Consider the following 17654-nt stretch of genomic DNA (forward strand, 5'->3'; position numbering starts at 1 on the left):
TTCTGCAGTGGGCATGGGTGCGTGACAGTGGGCTGCGTCATGGCTCTGCCCCTCTAGGAGGTGGGCCAGCCCCGCCAGTGTTTCAAGGATTCTAGATCTTCATTCCTTCAGCCCCTCCGGCAAGGACACTCACTGCTGGCTGCGCCCCTCTGCAGCAGCCCCCTTGCCAGCCCTGTCCCCAGCAGCCCTAGGTCCTGCTCCTCTGCCTGATGACAGCCCATTGGTCATCAGGCTCTCTGGGCAGCACTGGAGCCTCCAGCCATCCTCCCGACACGGTCGATTCTGCAATATTTGACTTGCATGCCCCTGAGTTGTACAGACAAAGCTCCACATATCACCAGATCAATTAAAACAACTGCCACCAGGCCCCAGAACTCAATCAGGAGCCCCTCCCCTGGGGCCCCACGGGATCTGCTGCTTCTCTGGATGCCGCGTCTCCGGGAAGTGCTCCCTAGCTTTCTTGGCACCTCTTACCCTTCTCGAGGGCGTACAGTGGGCCTTAGATGATTTTTGCCATTTAGGCCTCAAAATAGCTCTGTGTTATAAGTGCTGTTAATATCCCCATTTTTAGAAGATGACACAGAGACACAGAGGAGGGAGGGGACCTGTCCAAAGTCACACAGCTGGGAAGCGCTGGGGTCCACTGAAACCAGCCATCTGGCTATAGCGCCCACACGCCTGACTATACTTCTGTCCTCATCCGGACCCTGTCCCACACCCTGTCCCAGGCCCCACGTCCCTTCAGCCCCTCCTTATTGACAAGTCCTCCCCTCCTGCCTGGATCCCACTCGCCCACCCTCCAGTCCTGCCCAGGATGTCTGCCCAGGGCCAGTCTCCCCACTCACCGCTAGCTGCTGCACTCCCTTCACAGCTCAGATCTCGAGCAGGTCAGATGCCTCCTCCTCCATGAAGACCTCCATGGCACTCTTCTGAGTCGCACCAGCTTTCTGACCATTCTTACCACATGGAGAATTTTTAGCCATGTAGTGTTTTTATTTGTGCCCCTCCTATCATCTCCTTTTTCAAGCTGTGAGCTCCTGAAGGGCTGGGAGAATGCCCAGGCGCTGGCTGACTCACGCAGTGACCAGCACAGAGCTGTGTTCCCAGCTGTAGCCAATAAACTGCTTGGGGAATGAATGAATGAATGAACGAACACGAGGGAGACAAACCTACTCCTTGCCCCCTCTCTTTGCCCACGACCTCAGAAAGCCCATCCTTGGGCCTTTTCTGCTAGGCGCTGCTTGCCTTCTACAAACTACATATTACGCCCAGCGGGGAAAGCCAGCCAACTTGTCCCCCAGCTCCTCCTCCTGCTGAGACAACAGCATACACAGGCCCAAAAGCAAGTTCAGAGGCACCGTCAGGGTCCCCCAAGGGCTGGCTAAGGTACAGTAGAGAGCAGAGCCTGGTTCTTCCAACCCACAGGCTGCACAGAGCCGCAGGGGCCCTGGCAGGGAGAAGAGAGAACCTAATCAGAACAGACAGGGAGGCGGGCCCGGGAAGAGGCTGTTAGCAACAATCGCGCTGATCAGCGTCTCAATTAATCTCCACGACACCTTGGAAACTTCAGAAAAAGAACAAAGCGGACCAGAAAAGAAAGAGCAGATTCAAGCCCTGGAGAACAGACAGCGCCTGGGCCTAGTGCTGGGAACGTGTGTGTCTCCTGGGACTCCGCCGCCAGACAGAGCAGGGAGGCAAGCGCAGGCCCCGCCAGGTCTCCCGGGCTCCCTGCGCTCAGGGCTGAGCTGCTTCAGCCAGGTCCAAATTCAGGAGGACAAAGTTGGTCAAGAGAAAGGGAAATCTCAACAGACTCTAGAGCAGCCCTAGACAGTCATGAGGTTGTGGGCTTAAGCAAAGGGACTCAGCTGTCTACTGTCATCTGCCCTAAGACCTGTGCCTCTGGGTGTCTCTAGGGCCACCTGACCAGAGGGAATATGTGCTGGGGGGAGGGGGTGCCGCCAGGGTCCTTGCCCTTAATGTTGTAGGGATGAGGCCTGGCAGGGCAGCCGTGACTGTCCTGCCTCCTGTTTTTTGAGGTCACACACAGGCTGCCAAAGCAGGTTCACCTGGGAGGCAGGGAAATTCCACCATTGGGGCACATTTCCAGAGACAGAAAAAGCAATTTTTAAAATATGGGCATTTAGGGCACCTGGGTGGCTCATTCGGTTAGGGGTCTGACTCTTCTTGATCTCTGCTCAGACCTAATTCTCAGAGTCATGAGTTCGGGCCCCGTGCTGGGCTCTGCACTGCGCATGGAACCTACTTTAAAAAAAATGGGCATTTTGGGGGCGCCTGGGTGGCTCAGTTGTTAATCGTCTGCCTTCGGCTCGGGTCATGATCCCAGGGTCCTGGGATCGAGCCCTTCATCGGGCTCCCTGTGCCATGGGAAGCCTGCTTCTCCCTCTCCCACTGCCCCTGCTTGTGTTCCCTCTCTTGCTGTGTCTCTGTTAAATAAATAAAATCTAAAAAAAAATGGACATCTTTGCTTAGGGTATTCAGAATGTTTCTCAAAACATACAATAGCACATCATCATAGAGGGCGCAAGAAGGAGGTTGGTTCTGGCTGGCACAGCTAATTCAATCCCTCCTTCCCCAACCCCTGGCCCTCAGTTTCACTCTGTGGATCAGGGGAGGTTTGAGCTAGTGGTTTTTGCGCTGTGCTTGGTGGAACCCTGAGGGCTACCAGAGCCTTCTCAACGACCATGGTATCAAGTCTTTAGGTGCCCAGATGGTGGAAATAGGCTTGGGCAGTGGTGTGCTAATTAAACACACTTTCCAGGGGAAAAAAGCCCTAATTTGTAGCATCTGCTTATTTCCGTGGTGTAAATACTCTCACCGTGGCTGATTTCAAGCTGCCAGCTCACTTTGAAAATTCCTGAAAATTTCACAATTGGCTCTAAAGAGCTGGCTTTGCTTGCAGAAGGGAATCTACTACATAGTAGTTATAACAGCATCCTGAACCTCCCTGGGCCTCAGTTTTCTCTTACGTGAAATGGGACAATAATACTTTCTACCTAATGGGGTTGTAGAGGTTCTTTGAGTATTCAGTGAAGAGTGTGGAAAACACTCATCATCATCCCTGACACATCAGTTATTTATTATTATTATTATTATTATTATTATTATTATTATTAGTTTTACCCAGTGGGTTTCCACTCAAGATTTTGTTTGAAGAAAATGTTCCAGTTTCAGCTGTGTTCCACCCCTGCTTACATCTTCTGGGACCTAACTCTCCCTCCCTCCCTCTCTCTCTCTCTCTCACACACACACACACACCCCACCCCAGTTCCTCCGCATCCCTGGTGTCTCTGCTCCATTTTATTAAAGCAGAAAGCGGTGACAATTATTTTCATAATGAACTGGCTCTTCAAATTAATGCCAATTACACTATGCAATCATGATTAAGATTATGCATTAATCAACGGTGCCAACCTACTTATTAGCCTCTTTAAATAACGATCATGAGGAATGTATGGGAAGGGAGAAAACAGAGAGGAGCCAATTGAGTGGGGGAGCTGCCTCTAAGTGGGGCGGGATGCTCTCTCCAGAAGCCAAGACCCAAAGCAGCCTTTCTTCCATGAATCAGTACCCTAGCCCATCAGACCCTGAGCTTCCAAAGCTCCTTGATCTGTACAGGCCTCCAACACAAAAGGGAAAGGGGTCAAGAGGACCCAGTAGGGAGAAGGTAGAAGAACCCTTGACCGTTTATCAATTGATGAGGTTCAGTGCCCCCTTTCCCTTCCTTCAAAAGCATGAAAAGGTAGAGTGTGATTGATATTTCCCCTAGAGTAATGCCGCCCCCATCTTAGGTCAGGTCTCCCAGATGCAGAGCCTGAGGCAGGGATTGAGATGCATGAAGTTGCTAGAGGGGAAGAGAGTTCTTTAGGAAAGCCCTGTCAGGGAATAAGCAAAACAGGGTAGAGACAGGGACAGGGTAGGCAAAGATGCCGCCTTGGGTAACAATGTGGAGATGCTAGGGGGGCTCTGGAGCATGCATGCACCACAGAGTTATCCCCACCCTGAGGCCAGGGGACCACCCTTTTGAGCCCCAGTGTGCATGAATTTTCAGTGGCTGCAGACTGCCCCCAGGGTCGAGGTGAGTGGAGTAACCTTCTGGGCAACGTGGCTCCCTTCAACTGAGAACAATTCTCTAGAGAAAAGGGCAGCCTATGTATGGAAGATTCAGACCCAGTTCTGCTGCATCCAGAACCCACTCTCTGAACCTCTGTGTTATACCCAAATATTTGTTGCTGGGTTGTCCCAAGACATTCAAACGTATGGGGTCACCTGGCCCTTGACATGTTCAAGTAGAATGATGCCCATCCTTGCACCGGGTTTAGGGGTGGGGGAGGGGCAGCCTCTTCCTGGCAGTGTCTCTAAGAATGCTTCTGGGTTTCCAGTTTCTCTGAATCTCTGCTTATTCCAACTTGTCTTCTCTCATCCCACCTCCTGCACCTCTTGTCTTCTTTCTGCCCCAGTTCACCCTGTGCTGGGCACTGCCCACCTGCCTTCATTACCCCAAAGAGCACAAGCTGGTGTCCATTTTCTGTGGCTGACTTTACTCAGCGTCAGGTCTCCTGTAAGGAAGGGAGGTGACAGCACCATGCAGTCTCACTGGAAAGTAAGCACCCGGCACCACTGTGCTAACCCGGCCCCTTCCTGCCGTGGAGGATTTTGTACCGGCCTCATCCACCTTTGGCCATGAGTCATAGTCTCCTCCTTTCTCCCTTTTTGGGTTTCTGTCCTACCTATTGCCTTCCTCTTAAGCCCTTCTGCCATCCTCCTCATTCAAAATTCAACATCAGGTCTCTGTATCCTTTGCACAGCAGGTTAGTACTATCAGAGTCTTATCTTCTCCATCCTGGCCCTATGGGACTTTTCCCTTTAAGATAGAGGCTGCCCTTCCCCTAGAAGAGGGGATGAACTACAGCCCACTGGCCCAATCCAGCCAGCCCCCTGTCTTAGTAAGTAGAGTTTTATTGAAACACAGCTGTACCTCTTTGCATACCTACTGTCTATCGCTTTCACGTTACGATGGAAGAGTTGAGTAAACCCATCTGGTCCACAAAGCAAAAAATATTTACTATCTGATCCTTTACAGAAAGTTTGTTGACCCCTGCCCTAGAACGTAGAAGTGTAAAATTCATTTTGTGGGGCGCCTGGGTGGCTCAGTTGGTTAAGCGACTGCCTTCGGCTCAGGTCATGATCCTGGAGTCCTGGGATCGAGTCCCACATCAGGGGACTTCTCCCTCTGACCCTATCCCCTCTCATGCTGTTTCTCTCTCTCTGTGAAATAAATAAATAAACAAAATCTTAAAAAAAAATAAAATAAAATAAAATTCATTTTGTGCTTCTAAATGGCATTCTTTTAAGAATTGCCATGAATTGGGGCGCCTGGGTGGCTCAGTCGTTAAGTGTCTGCCTTCGGCTCAGGTCATGATCCCAGGGTCCTGGGATCGAGCCCCGCATCGGTCTCCCTTCTCCACGGGAAGCCTGCTTCTCCTTCTCCCACTCCCCCTGCTTGTGTTCCCTCTCTCACTGCTTCTCTCTTTGTCAAATAAACAAATAAAATCTTAAAAAAGAATTGCCATGAATTACTCACCACGTGACATGCGTTTTGTTACATTGTTTTCTTTCTTCCTCGTAATGGTCAACCCTTGGAAGTATGTGCCCCATTTTGCAGATGGAGAAACTGAGTCTCGGAGAGATCGAGTAACTTCCCCCAGTGGAAAGAGCTAGGGTTTGGATTGAGGCATAACCGTCCCCAGAGTCTGAGTTGGGAACCTTTCCGCTTTTGCGTCCAAAAGCTGAGCTCCACACATTGGCAGGTTATTGTCTGCTTATTGTCGCCCGAGCGTTCCTGGAGGGCAGAAGCCTGGTGCTAACTTCTCTTGATGGGCTAGAACTCAGTGGCAGGTTGGCATGTGGCAGAGATTGGTCGGTGTCTGTGGAACTGAATGGCATATCGCCTGGGCTGGGATCTCAGTGCCTGAGATGTGTCACCACCCTCGTGAACAATCAGCCCCTCTCCTTTCTGCCCCACCTGCCAAGATGTGAGAGGCGGGGAAGGAGTGAAGCCCTAGGAAAGGGCTCCTTGTCCCCTGACCTTTGACCCTCATTTAGGCTGGGGATCTGTAATGACTGGACTTCTTCCCAGGCTCCCTTAGATAATTTTTTTCATTTTTACATTTTAAAATAATAAAAAGAATGTGTATTTATTGTAAATAACCTGGAAAAATCAAGATAATACAAGGAGCAAGCTAAAAGTATCCATAAACCCCTTCTATCCAGAGATACTCATTGGTCAAATGTTGGTACAAATCTTTGCAGTCTTTTTTCTATAAATATAGATAATGTACTTTTAGTTTGATAAATAGATTTCAAACTGTAATATAATTTTGTTGCTTTGGTGGGGTGGAGAACGAGCATTTTCTATATCATTAAGTATTCCTTAAGAGCATTTTTTAAAATCTTTTTTCCGTATTACCAAAGCTCTTGCTCAGTGTAGAGGACTTCAGGAAAAAGCACTAAGCAAAGCAATCCATTATCATTTTACTTTCTAGAAAGAACCTCTGTTAACATTTTGGTGTATGCCCTTCTGGTATGTCCTTTTTGATTTTAATTGGAATTGCATTAAATTTATAAATTAATTTGAGGAGAACTGACATCTTTACAATACTGAGCCTTCTCTTCCAGGAGAAAGTTATGTCTCTCCATTTATTCAAGCCTTCTTTTATGTCCTCCAGTAAAGTTTTGTAGTTTCCTTGGTATAAGAATTGCACATTTATTGTAAAGTATTTTATGTTTTCGTTGTTGCCTTTGTGAATATGGTCTCTCTTTTTCCTTATAATTCCTCACTGTTATAGGAATGCTGTACGTTTTTCTGTATTTGTATGCTGGCTCCTTGATGAGCTGTCTGGATTCTGCTAGGTTTCCATCTGATTCTCTTGAGTTGTTAAGAAAACAGTAATAAGCGTCTGCAAATAATACTGCGTCTCCTTTCTAATTGCACTACCATGATTTGTTCATTTTGTCTTATTTATACAATGATTTTAAAGAATATTTTATTACAGAGGATGTCTGCCATATCCACTTAGGGAGAATGGTATAATGGAGCCCTGTGTACCCACCATCTGGCCCCAGTGACCAGTAACCCATGACCTTTCCTGCCCTATCCATACCCACTTCACACCCACCCCTCCACTATGATTTTGAAGCAAATCCCAGATACCATGTCCTGCCATCCTATACCCTGACTCTTAATGCCTGCAAGTTGTTTTGCCATATGGGTGGCTTTTAATATATCGAATAATCTCCTACTTTGGGACATTAAATTGTTTCTATTTTTTCAATATTATGTCAAGAATATCCTTCTACGTAAATGTGTTTATGTATCTCTAACTTATTCTAAATTTATATCCTTAGAAATGCTAAATCCCAGCATTAAATTAAAATCCCTAGAATTACTGGATCATATGGTATTTTGATCATTTATTTTCCTTTAAACACATACACCCATCACAGGATGGCTTTTCTGATTAGAAATATAACACATGTTCACTGCAGAACTTTTGGAAAATACAGAAAAACACAAAGAAGGAAATTAAAGTCACCCATAATCCTGCCACTCAGAGAGAAGCCCTCTTGACATTTTGGGATGCATTCTTCTCGTCTTGTTTTATGCGTGCGCCCAGCATGTGTATGTACCCCCACACAGACTCACATGTGTACACACTACATGTTACAGATTGTAAACCTGCTGGAGGACAGGTGGGGGGCAGATTGATTTGTTCACTTTTTAAAATACTCACTTGGAAAAAAAATGTTTTTCAAAATGGTGCAAACAACCCAAATACCCATTAACTTGGTGATGAATGGGTAAATAAAATGTGGTACATTGGTAGAAAGTATTATTATTTATCAGTAAAAAGGAATGAAGCACTGCTATGTGCTACAACATGGGTAAGGCTCAAAAATATGCTAAACGAAGGGAGCCAAATGCAGAAGACCACCTACTGCATGATTCCGTTTATATGAAATGTCCAGAAAAGATAAATCTCTAGAGACAGAAAGTAAATTAGTAGTTGCCTGGGGCTGGGGCTGCAAACAGTGATTGACTGTAAACAGGCTCATGGGATCTCACTGAGGTGATGGGAATGTTCAGAATTGTGATGATGCTCACACAATTCCATAAATTTACCCCCAAATCACTGTACACTTAAGATGTATTTTGTGGAATTTCTTAATGTAAATAATACCTCTATGAAGTTGGTTTTTTAAAAGAGTAAAGAAAGTAAACATAAAGCTTCATTTGGAAAATAAAGAAAAGTGCAAAGAACAAAATAAATCTACCACATAGGACTGTTCGCTTATGCTGTTTTGAAACACCTCCTATTTTTCCGTCAATGTTAAAGATTCCTCCTTATCTTCCTTCTGTTCTCCCTCTTCTAACGTGGAATCGCACTGCAACTCCAACTTTATAACCTTTGCTTTTCACTTAAAAATATGTCTTGGGTATTTCCCAAATCATTAAATTTTTGCTACTGCATGGAAATATATAGGTTATTACAGTTTATTGACTCTTTCTCTGGTGTTGGACATCCCTAGATCCTCTTCCCCATACATGACTGGTATGTCCACCATTGCTGTCAGAGTCAATTCCCAGAAACTGAAGTATTGAGTCAAGGAGAAGTATTGAGTCAAAGACCTAAGCATTTTTAAGGCTTTTGGTATTTTCTGATGGCCACCAGGAAGGCGAGGTATACCAGTTGCCACTTCCACCAACAGTTAAGCAAGTGTCTGTTTCCAAATGCCCTTAGCATGCATTGGTGGTATAGTGGTGAGCATAGCTGCCTTCCAAACGCCCTCAGCAAAGCTGAGTGTTATAAGTTATTTTATGTTTGCCAATGGGATGGGCAAGACGTGGTAAATCTCTGTTGGTTGAAATGGAGTTTATTTGATTTTTAGTGAAGACACGCATTTCTTCATATGTTAATAACTCCTTTGTATTATTTTTTACTTTAGCGAAATGCCCACGCTTGCCTTTTGCACATTTTTCTTTTGGAATATTTGTCTTTTTTGTAGACTTTTAAGTGTTTATTTTTATAAAATAAGAACATCAACTTTTATACTGCCAAATATGTTACAAATATTTTTCCAAGTTTGATGTTTGCCATTTAATTGTTCATGGTAGTTTTGATATATTATTTCTTGATATATATTATTTCTGTGGAGTTATCAGCATCTCTCCTATGGTTTCTGACTTTATTATAATGCCTGGAGAGACCTCCTCCACCTCAATATTGTGTAATATTCACCTACATCTTCTTTTTTGGTACTTTTATACTGTTTTCTTTCTTCCTTCCTTCCCTCCCTTACTTTCTTGCTATTTAATCTTTAATACATTTGCAACTTATTTTGATATATGGCTAAAGATTGGAATCTAACTTAAATTTTTTCCAAATGATTGAATAATTGTCTCAGCACAATTAATGAATAATTTATATTTTACCTACTGATTGGAAACAGCCACCTTTGTTATGTCTTAAATACTTATCTTTACTTGAATCTCTTTCTGGGGGCTTTTTATCTCATCCCATTGATCTGTCTGTATTTTCATATGCCATTAGGACATGTTTTTAATTATTTTGGCTTTTATGATACGTTTTAAATCCGGCAGTGCAGATCACCTGTCATCTCTTTAGGCTGCTATCTCCTGGTTAGTCTTCCTGATGCATTTTAGAGTCATCTTGTCCAGTAAAAGAAAAACCCTTCTGTGATTCTGATTGGAATTGCATTAAACTGAAAAACTAATTTGGAATAAACTGACACCTCTATTCTTGAGCCTAACTGTCGTGGAACATGCCATGTCTCCTCATTGTAATCTGCTGTTACATCTCTCCCTTGTAGTGTTTTTGTCATTTTTAATGCTGAAATTGCATACTTCTTATTTGTTTTCTTATTCTTTATGTAATATTTTTGTTGATCATAGAAAGGAGATCTTTTGCCATTAAGTTTTCTTACTGGTTGTTGCTGATATAAAGAAATGGTATTAATTTGTGCTAACTGGTCATTTAATTCAACCCTCCTGCTCCTGCTACTTCTTAACTAGTTTTTGTGCCTGGGGATTAAGGGTTTGCAGGAAAACATTTATATCATTTGCAAGAATTATTTTTTCTTTCCAAGAGGTGTGTCTCTAAATTCTTTTTCTTATTTTGTTGGTTAATGGTGTGGTTTAAATCTTTACCCCTCCTTTATCTCTTTAATGAGAATGTCTCTAGTGTTCACCATTAGTGTGATATTGAAGGCAGATTTAAGCTAAAGGTGCTTCAAGGCAGTAACTTTTCTGGTACTAGTTTATTAAGCATTCTTAACAGCAGTAGATATTGGATTTTATCAAATGCCTTTCTACATCTTGTGAGTTGATCATATGTTATTTTTTTCCTTTGAACTATTGATGTAATGGAATGATATTCATAGATTTATGTTGAACCACCCTTTCTTTATATTGAATATAACTGTACCTGGTCATGGTATGTTATCCTTGTAATAGTCTAATAGATTCTACTTCCAGCACTCTATTGAGAATTTTCATAGCAATATTAATAAGTTGGTCATTTTATTTGGCTCTGTTTGTCAGTCTGTGGTGTCAGTCTCTGTTGCTGGCTGAGTGAAATGAACTAGGAGGATCTTCGTATTTCTTATGCTCTAGCACAATTTCCATGCGTGGAATTATCTAAGAGAGTATTGAATATTTTGGGGAGAATAGTCTTGTCCATAAATCCTTCTGAGCCAAGGAACTTTGTTAGCATGCCCTCCCCCTTCCCCAGCACACACAATTTTACCCATCTGTTGCAGGAGGAATCTTTGAGTATGTGGATGGCCCCAACGCCCAGGTCATGAATGCTGAGGAACATGCTTTTCGATTTTCTGCCAACATCATCAACAGGAACAGGACTCTGCTGCCCAACACAACCTTGACCTATGACATCCAGAGGATTCACTTTCATGACAGCTTCGAGGCCACCAAGAAGGGTGAGTATGCAACCTTGATTGATATCTTCCAGGGGTGGGGACAGAGGGAGCTGCGTTTGCTGTCCAGGGTCCTGAAAACGGGCCCCAGCTCTTGGTGGGCTCGAGGCTTAGAGCCTATGCCGCGTGGTTTGGGGACCTGCCTCATTTCCAGTTCAGTGTAGGCTGTGTCATCCCCCAGGTTGTCCATCAGGAATTTCTAGGCCACTGGCAGGTACCGTGAGGGAATGAGGGGCCATGGGAGGAGGTGGACAATGAGGCCTGAGATGGGGTTGGGGAGGTAGCAATGTAGAGGTCAGCTCATACCCCCAACACCTTTGAACTGAAGCTGGCACTTTCAAACTTGTTTTTCTTTCATTGAAATCCTACCCAGAGTATCAGTAATTAAAATATGCAACATTTAGTCGCCATAAAAAGACTTACTAAAAAACAATGAAGCTGCTTCTATGGTTAACATAATTTGACCCCAGAGGCTATGGATGACACTTGAAGTTTGACATTAGCCTCAGCATTCAATACATTTCCATATTTTGTTTTAGCTGCACAATAACAGGAAAATTATAAGTCATAAAAATCAGCTTTAGTAAATCCAGTCAGTTTTCCCCACACCTGGATTTTAAAAAATAAAACAAAACAAACGTTGGGTTGCATCCTTCTTTATTAGTGACACATTTACAATAAGCTCCAATGACTGCACAGAAAGGACTGGAGAACTTTATTCCAAAATCCTCAGGGAGAAAAAAAAAGCAACTTGTCAATACCTGAATGAGCTGCCAGTTTCTAGGGTGGCTTATAGCCCATTTGAGTATACGCATATGCTCTTTTGTTACTGTTTTTAAAAATATAATTCACACACAACACACACACACACACACAACACACACATTTAATTGAAATTAACTTAGAGGCTCAGATCATTCTAGAAATAGCTTCCATATATCCCTAGACTTCCATAGAACTCCGTTTAAAAATCTCAGGCCTAAGGAATCTCACTCCCAGGGAAGACAAGATCATCCTTCCTATAATTTGCCATCATAGCCCCTTGCTTTTCTTCTTCAAGGCACTTATCACAATTTGTAGTTAAATAATGGTGTGTGTTTGTTGTTTCTCCTTTTCTCCAATACTACTGGAAGGAAGACTCTTTCTTGTTAACTGATATAACCCTAGCACCTAAGACTGGTGTATAGTAACTGCTCATTGAAATAATTATTGAATGAATCAATGAATGAATGATGTGAGAATGGGGCATGGGAGCCTGAGCATCATTGCTCAGGACCCTTATCTGCTGAGCTTAGAGACAGTGTCATTCATGCATTTTGGGTAGACTGAGGCTCATCCAAAAGATCCCCTTGGTCTTTCTAAGGGGTTCCCAGTAGCTAATCAAGGTCTCCTGGGCTCCCAGGTATAGGACCTGCCAAGATTCTCCCTGGGGCTGGCTCTGTTTTCCAAAACCCCATTGTGGGTAAACATCTTAGCATAGAAAAGCAGTGTAGCATGAGCTTGGAGCTAGACTGCCTAGCCTTGCACCTTGTCCATTCTGATATGAGTTGTGACCTTGAACAAAATACCTTGTGCTTCAGTTTTTTTCACCTACAAAATAGACACATTTCTGTGAAGTGCCTAGACCAGTGTCTGGCACGTACAAGGTACCATATTGGACTTTGCTCTTATTACATTGGCTGGTTTGCCCTCTACCCACTGAGCCATCAGTTTAAGGGCCTCACCTACAGGCACTTTCTCCACTGCTGGCCCCTGTCTCGTCTGCCCTGCTCCTTCATGCCTTGTAAGCTGAAGGGCACAGGGTCCCTGACGTTGAGCACGATACCCCTGACATTTTTGGTACCCCTGCCCTGAGTCTCAGAGCCAGCCTGCAGACGGACTAGAGGAATCCCACCGTGTTAGCCTCGGAGAGTGGTCCTTTGCTCATCACCCTTCTCCTTGTGCTGGCCTGCCTTCCTCCCTACTGGCGTCCTCCCAGCTCTCTCTCTGCATGCCCTGTGGCCAGCACTGTACAGTTAGATATCCACCTCCCCACTGAGAGTCCCCTGCTGGCATCCTCTGCCTGGCCTCGTCCAGCTAGAAAGTGACTGAACTCAACCAAAAATGCTCAGTGAAAAGGTGAGGACACAGAACAAACGCCTGGAATCAGAACAGAGGTTTATGTGGGCATGATGACCCCAAAGGGCTAGGCTGGGTATTCTGTCCATTTTTTCTAAAAGTCACTAAAATAATATGACAACTCTTTAGTAGCACACTTGCGAGTCAGCGTGGGGACCTTCCCCAGCCAGCAGTGAGCCCCGGGCAGAACTCCAGAGTCTTCTGAGGCACTTCCTCCAGCGGGAACTTAGAGTTCCACACGATGTGGAACTGCCAGGTAGTGGGTGAGTAGACCTGAGACAGAAACACCCAGCTCTGGAAGTCCAGCCAGACTGGGCCACGTGACCAAAGCCACGCCCCCTCATCCCCCACCACCTGACTTGTTTGCTTAAAACCCCGGCTGCTGTGTCCTGCTGTTCTTTTCCCAAATCATCAGAGCCCATGGGGCCTGTCCAGTCTAGCCCAGATGTGACCTTCTAGCCACACCTGTGCCATTTGCTCCCTTGGCCTCTGGGCTCTAGCCCCACCTGCCATCCTCCAGGTGCCACGCTTCCTCCCACCTCCGGGCTTTTGCACCTGCTGTTCTCTTTGTTTCTGATGCCCCTTCCCTGTCCCACCTCTGCGTTGCCATTTGTCTAGGTCCTCAGGGGAGCCCTCCCCAAATCCCCAGATGAGGTCAAGTCTTCACCTCATAAATCTCTGGACTTCTCCTTCACAACCGTGATCCATGGATGCATGTGTGTGTGTGTGTGTGTGTATGTGTGTGTGTGTGTGATTATTGTCCACATCTTCTGCTAGATTACACGTCTTTTTGCCTCTTCACTGCTGTCCTAAAAAACCGTTGTTCTGACTACCGGTGTCATACATACACTGCTCTGCCCATTTCTGAACTTCACATAAACAGAACACCAGTGCATACGTTTTGGCTTTGTGTAGAATATACCCGTGAGATTCATCTATGTTGTTGGATATAACAAAAATCTATTCATTGTTGTGTAGTGGTCTGTTATATGACTACACTACAATTTTTAAAACTCAAACGTATTGTTGGACATTCAAGTCGTTTCCATTCGGGCCCAGAGAGTAGAGCTGCTATGAACATTCCTGTAGATATCTTTTGGTGCACAAACGTGCACAGTTTTTTGGTGGGTAGACATGCAGGAGTGGAAGTATGAGGTCACAGGATGTCATATGTTCAGCCAGATGGCTTTCCAGAGTCCTGGCACCAGCCTTCTTGGGCGGTTCGCAGCAGTGAGAATCCCTCCACAACATCATGACCACTTGATAAAGTCTGTTTTGTTTCTGGTGGTTCATGTGGTGGATATCTCATTGCGGTTTTACTTTGTATTTCCCTGGTGACCAGAGGTCTTGAACATCTTTTCATATGCTCATAGCTCATTCAGATCTTCTCTTTCCTTGAGTGATTTTTGAGCCTTTCAATCACCTTTAAAATGGAGCTGCTTGTCATTTTCGTATTGACTTGTAGAGTATTTTATATATGGTGGGTAGGAGTCCTTTGTGGGACTTCCACATTGCATATATCTGCTGCAAATGAGCTTGCTTTTTCCCTGTCTTAGCAACATCTTTTGAGAAACAAAGTTCTCAACTTAAAGAAGTCTGATTTGTCAATATTTTCCATATGGTTAATGGCTTTGTGTTCTATTTTTATCTGTCCTCACATCATGAAGATTTTCTCCTACATTCTAGAAGCTCTGTTGTTTTGTCTTTCGTGGTTAGCTCTATGACCTGTCTTATACTGATTTTCTCTGTATAGTGGGAGGTAGGCGTTGAGGTTTATTTTTTTCTGCACAGTGTTGGTGAGAGTGAAAACTGGTTGAACTTCTCAGGGAAGTTTGGAAGTGTCCACTAAAGCTAAATGTATGCCTGCAAGAGAGTTCCTGTCCACCTTATTGAAAACAGCCAAATGTTACGGGAAATAAAGGTCCATCGACAGGGGAACGGATAGATTGGGGTATAGTTATACAGTGGAATTTGAGTCAACAATAAAAAAAAAGAAAAAATTCTTCCCCACACAAAACATGGATGAGCCTTGCGGGCATAATGTTGAGTGAATGAGCAGTGGTCCCCTCTGGGAGAGGGGGGAGTATGCAGCAGATATTAACTGGAAAGGGGAAGAGATAACCTTCTTAAGTGTTGGGAATGTTTTATATTTTGATCCAAGTAGTAGTTACATGGATGTAGTTATATGTAAAATTTCAGAGAAGTCTGTGCATCTCAATAAAAAAAAAAGTTTAAGAGGCTCCTCTCTGCCATCACTTTCCCTTAATGTCCCTCTGATGGTTACTATGCCCAAGACAGACCCCTGCTGTGGTTAGAACCACTGCTGTCTGACCCCGGAGGCATTTCTGCGGTTGGATCGTGCTCCCCCTTAGGTACGCTCCATCCCTTTGGGGAATCCCTTGGTCCCATGGTCTTTATTTTTTCTTTTGATCTTTGGTTTTTGAAAATGTATTCCTCTGAAGCATTATTAGGACTCTTCCGGGGGATGACCTTGGGCTTAGTTCTGATTAACCCAGTGAGAATGATCAATTCTGCCATCACAGCCGGATCCAGCCACTTTGGGCCACGTCAGGGGGAGTGGGGAGTGCCCCGCCAGCTCCGTGCAAATTAGGCCTTCCCTCCATGGGAGGCCCAAGAGGCCTTTCCCCATTAAAAGGGACTTTCACTTATTGTCTTTATTTTTAAATGTTTTGTGTAAAATTAAAAGATGAGTGACTGCCAAACGGTGCCTGAGCCAGCAGCCCAGAGAGCGCCTGTGTTTTCTTCCAAGCCTGACCAGAGCGGTCCTGGAATCGACCCAGCACTCCCCAGGCTCCTCTGCCTTCACTTATTCTCTGGGCTGCTCAGTTCCTTTTAAGACACAAATTGATTGGGATAATTTTTGCTCTAACTACAATTGCCATGGAAAGGGGGTGAGGGGGGGCTGCATTCAGGCTGTGGACTCCTGCAATGGCCGTGAACCACTGAGTTACTGTAAAATGACCAGAAAATGGATTCCAGATTGAAGCTACAAATAATGTGATTACTGCGGTGTGTGCTCAGGGCTACCAGAGCAAGAGTTGGCTGCTGCCCTGGAAACATCTGGAGATAAAGCTGCAGCTGCTCCTGCCTCTGTAACCCCCGCCCTGGTCCCTCAGGGGCAGCGGCATTCTTCCAGCCTGGGAGATCCTCGGAAGGTGACAGGAACACGGAGGGGACAGAGAAAGGGATGAGGAGAGAGGCCAAAGAGAAGAAATAGGTGGTGGGCAGAACAGATGCTTCCTGCCCCCCAGCTGTGAGATGTAATCACTGCATGAACCCCAGTATGGCCATCATCCCCCTGTCACCACGGCTGTCACCACTACCAACACCAGTGCACCATCCCCACAATTACTATCATCACCATCAACAGTGGTATCACCCCCACCCTTCACATCATCCTCATTCCCATCACGGTCACTACCGTCATTGTCACTGCCAGACGGCCACAGCTTCATCATCACCAGTCTCAGTGCCAACATCACTGCCATCATTCCTACCACCATCGCCATGGTCATGACACTGACATCTTCATCATCACCAGTCTCATTGATGCTATCAAAACTGTTATCACCTCCATTCACACCCTTACCAACGTCACCACCCCTATGATTATCATCCTCCTCGTCCTCATCACTGTCATAGTGCTGGGATCTTCATCATCCCCAGCCTCATCAACACCAACATCATCACCACAGTTACTGTCATCACCATCAAACGGCTATCACCTCCTCTCTCATCAATGCTTATATCATCATCATTATTCCTACCATCATCACCACCATGACTGTCATGGCATTGACATTTTTATCATCATCAGTCCCGTCCTCATCCCACCATTATGCTGCAGTATCAACATTATCATCAGTTCCACCTTCGTCCATGCCACGGCCATGATCATCAACAGTATGGTCTTCACCCTCACAGCCATCACTGTGGTTACCTTTATCATTGTCTTCACAACTGATGTCAAAATCAAAATTGCCTCCTTCAAGATTGCTCTTATAATCCTCTGCAGAATCATAACTTGTGTTTGGCCCACTCTGCCTTGCCTCAGCCAAACCAGATACCTAGACCTTGGGCCCGGACAGGGGACCATGATCTAAGAGGTTAGGCTGGGTATAGGGCATAGGAGGTAGTTGCCTGCCTGCTTCCAGGCAAATATCAAAAGAGGAAATCCAAAAGGCAGATTCTTGGAGGTGGTAGTGGAGGGAATGAAACATACTGGTCATTTGACCAAGTTATCAATCAGAGGGTCCTAGAGGCAAAAGGAAAAAGGTAGAGATAGGAGGCATAGAATGGAAACCAAGGACATCATAGGACAGCTAGAAGGTTCAAAACAGGGTTAGGAGACAGAGCCTAAGAGAAACTTCTAGATTTTATAGAGTGCCCACAGCTTGAGGGGAGTGGGAGTAACCAGGCCTGGACAGCTGTCACTCACTGTCACTATCTCCTTTGTGTGTATCCAGCCTCCATGGCTACAAAGT

General features: G+C 45.1%; 1 protein-coding gene across 2 annotated transcripts in view; it reads left to right on the forward strand.

Moving 5' to 3' along the window:
• Positions 1-17654, forward strand: part of GRIK3 (glutamate ionotropic receptor kainate type subunit 3) — a 220701-nt gene that overhangs the window by 118343 nt on the left and 84704 nt on the right. For both annotated transcript variants that reach the window (XM_036119081.2, XM_036119078.2), the window contains exon 2: positions 10858-11034. In XM_036119081.2, coding sequence (XP_035974974.2) covers positions 10858-11034 — 177 coding nt within the window. The remainder of the gene's footprint in view (positions 1-10857; positions 11035-17654) is intronic.

This window comes from Halichoerus grypus, chromosome 5 (assembly GCF_964656455.1).
Source record: "Halichoerus grypus chromosome 5, mHalGry1.hap1.1, whole genome shotgun sequence".
NCBI lineage: Eukaryota > Metazoa > Chordata > Mammalia > Carnivora > Phocidae > Halichoerus > Halichoerus grypus.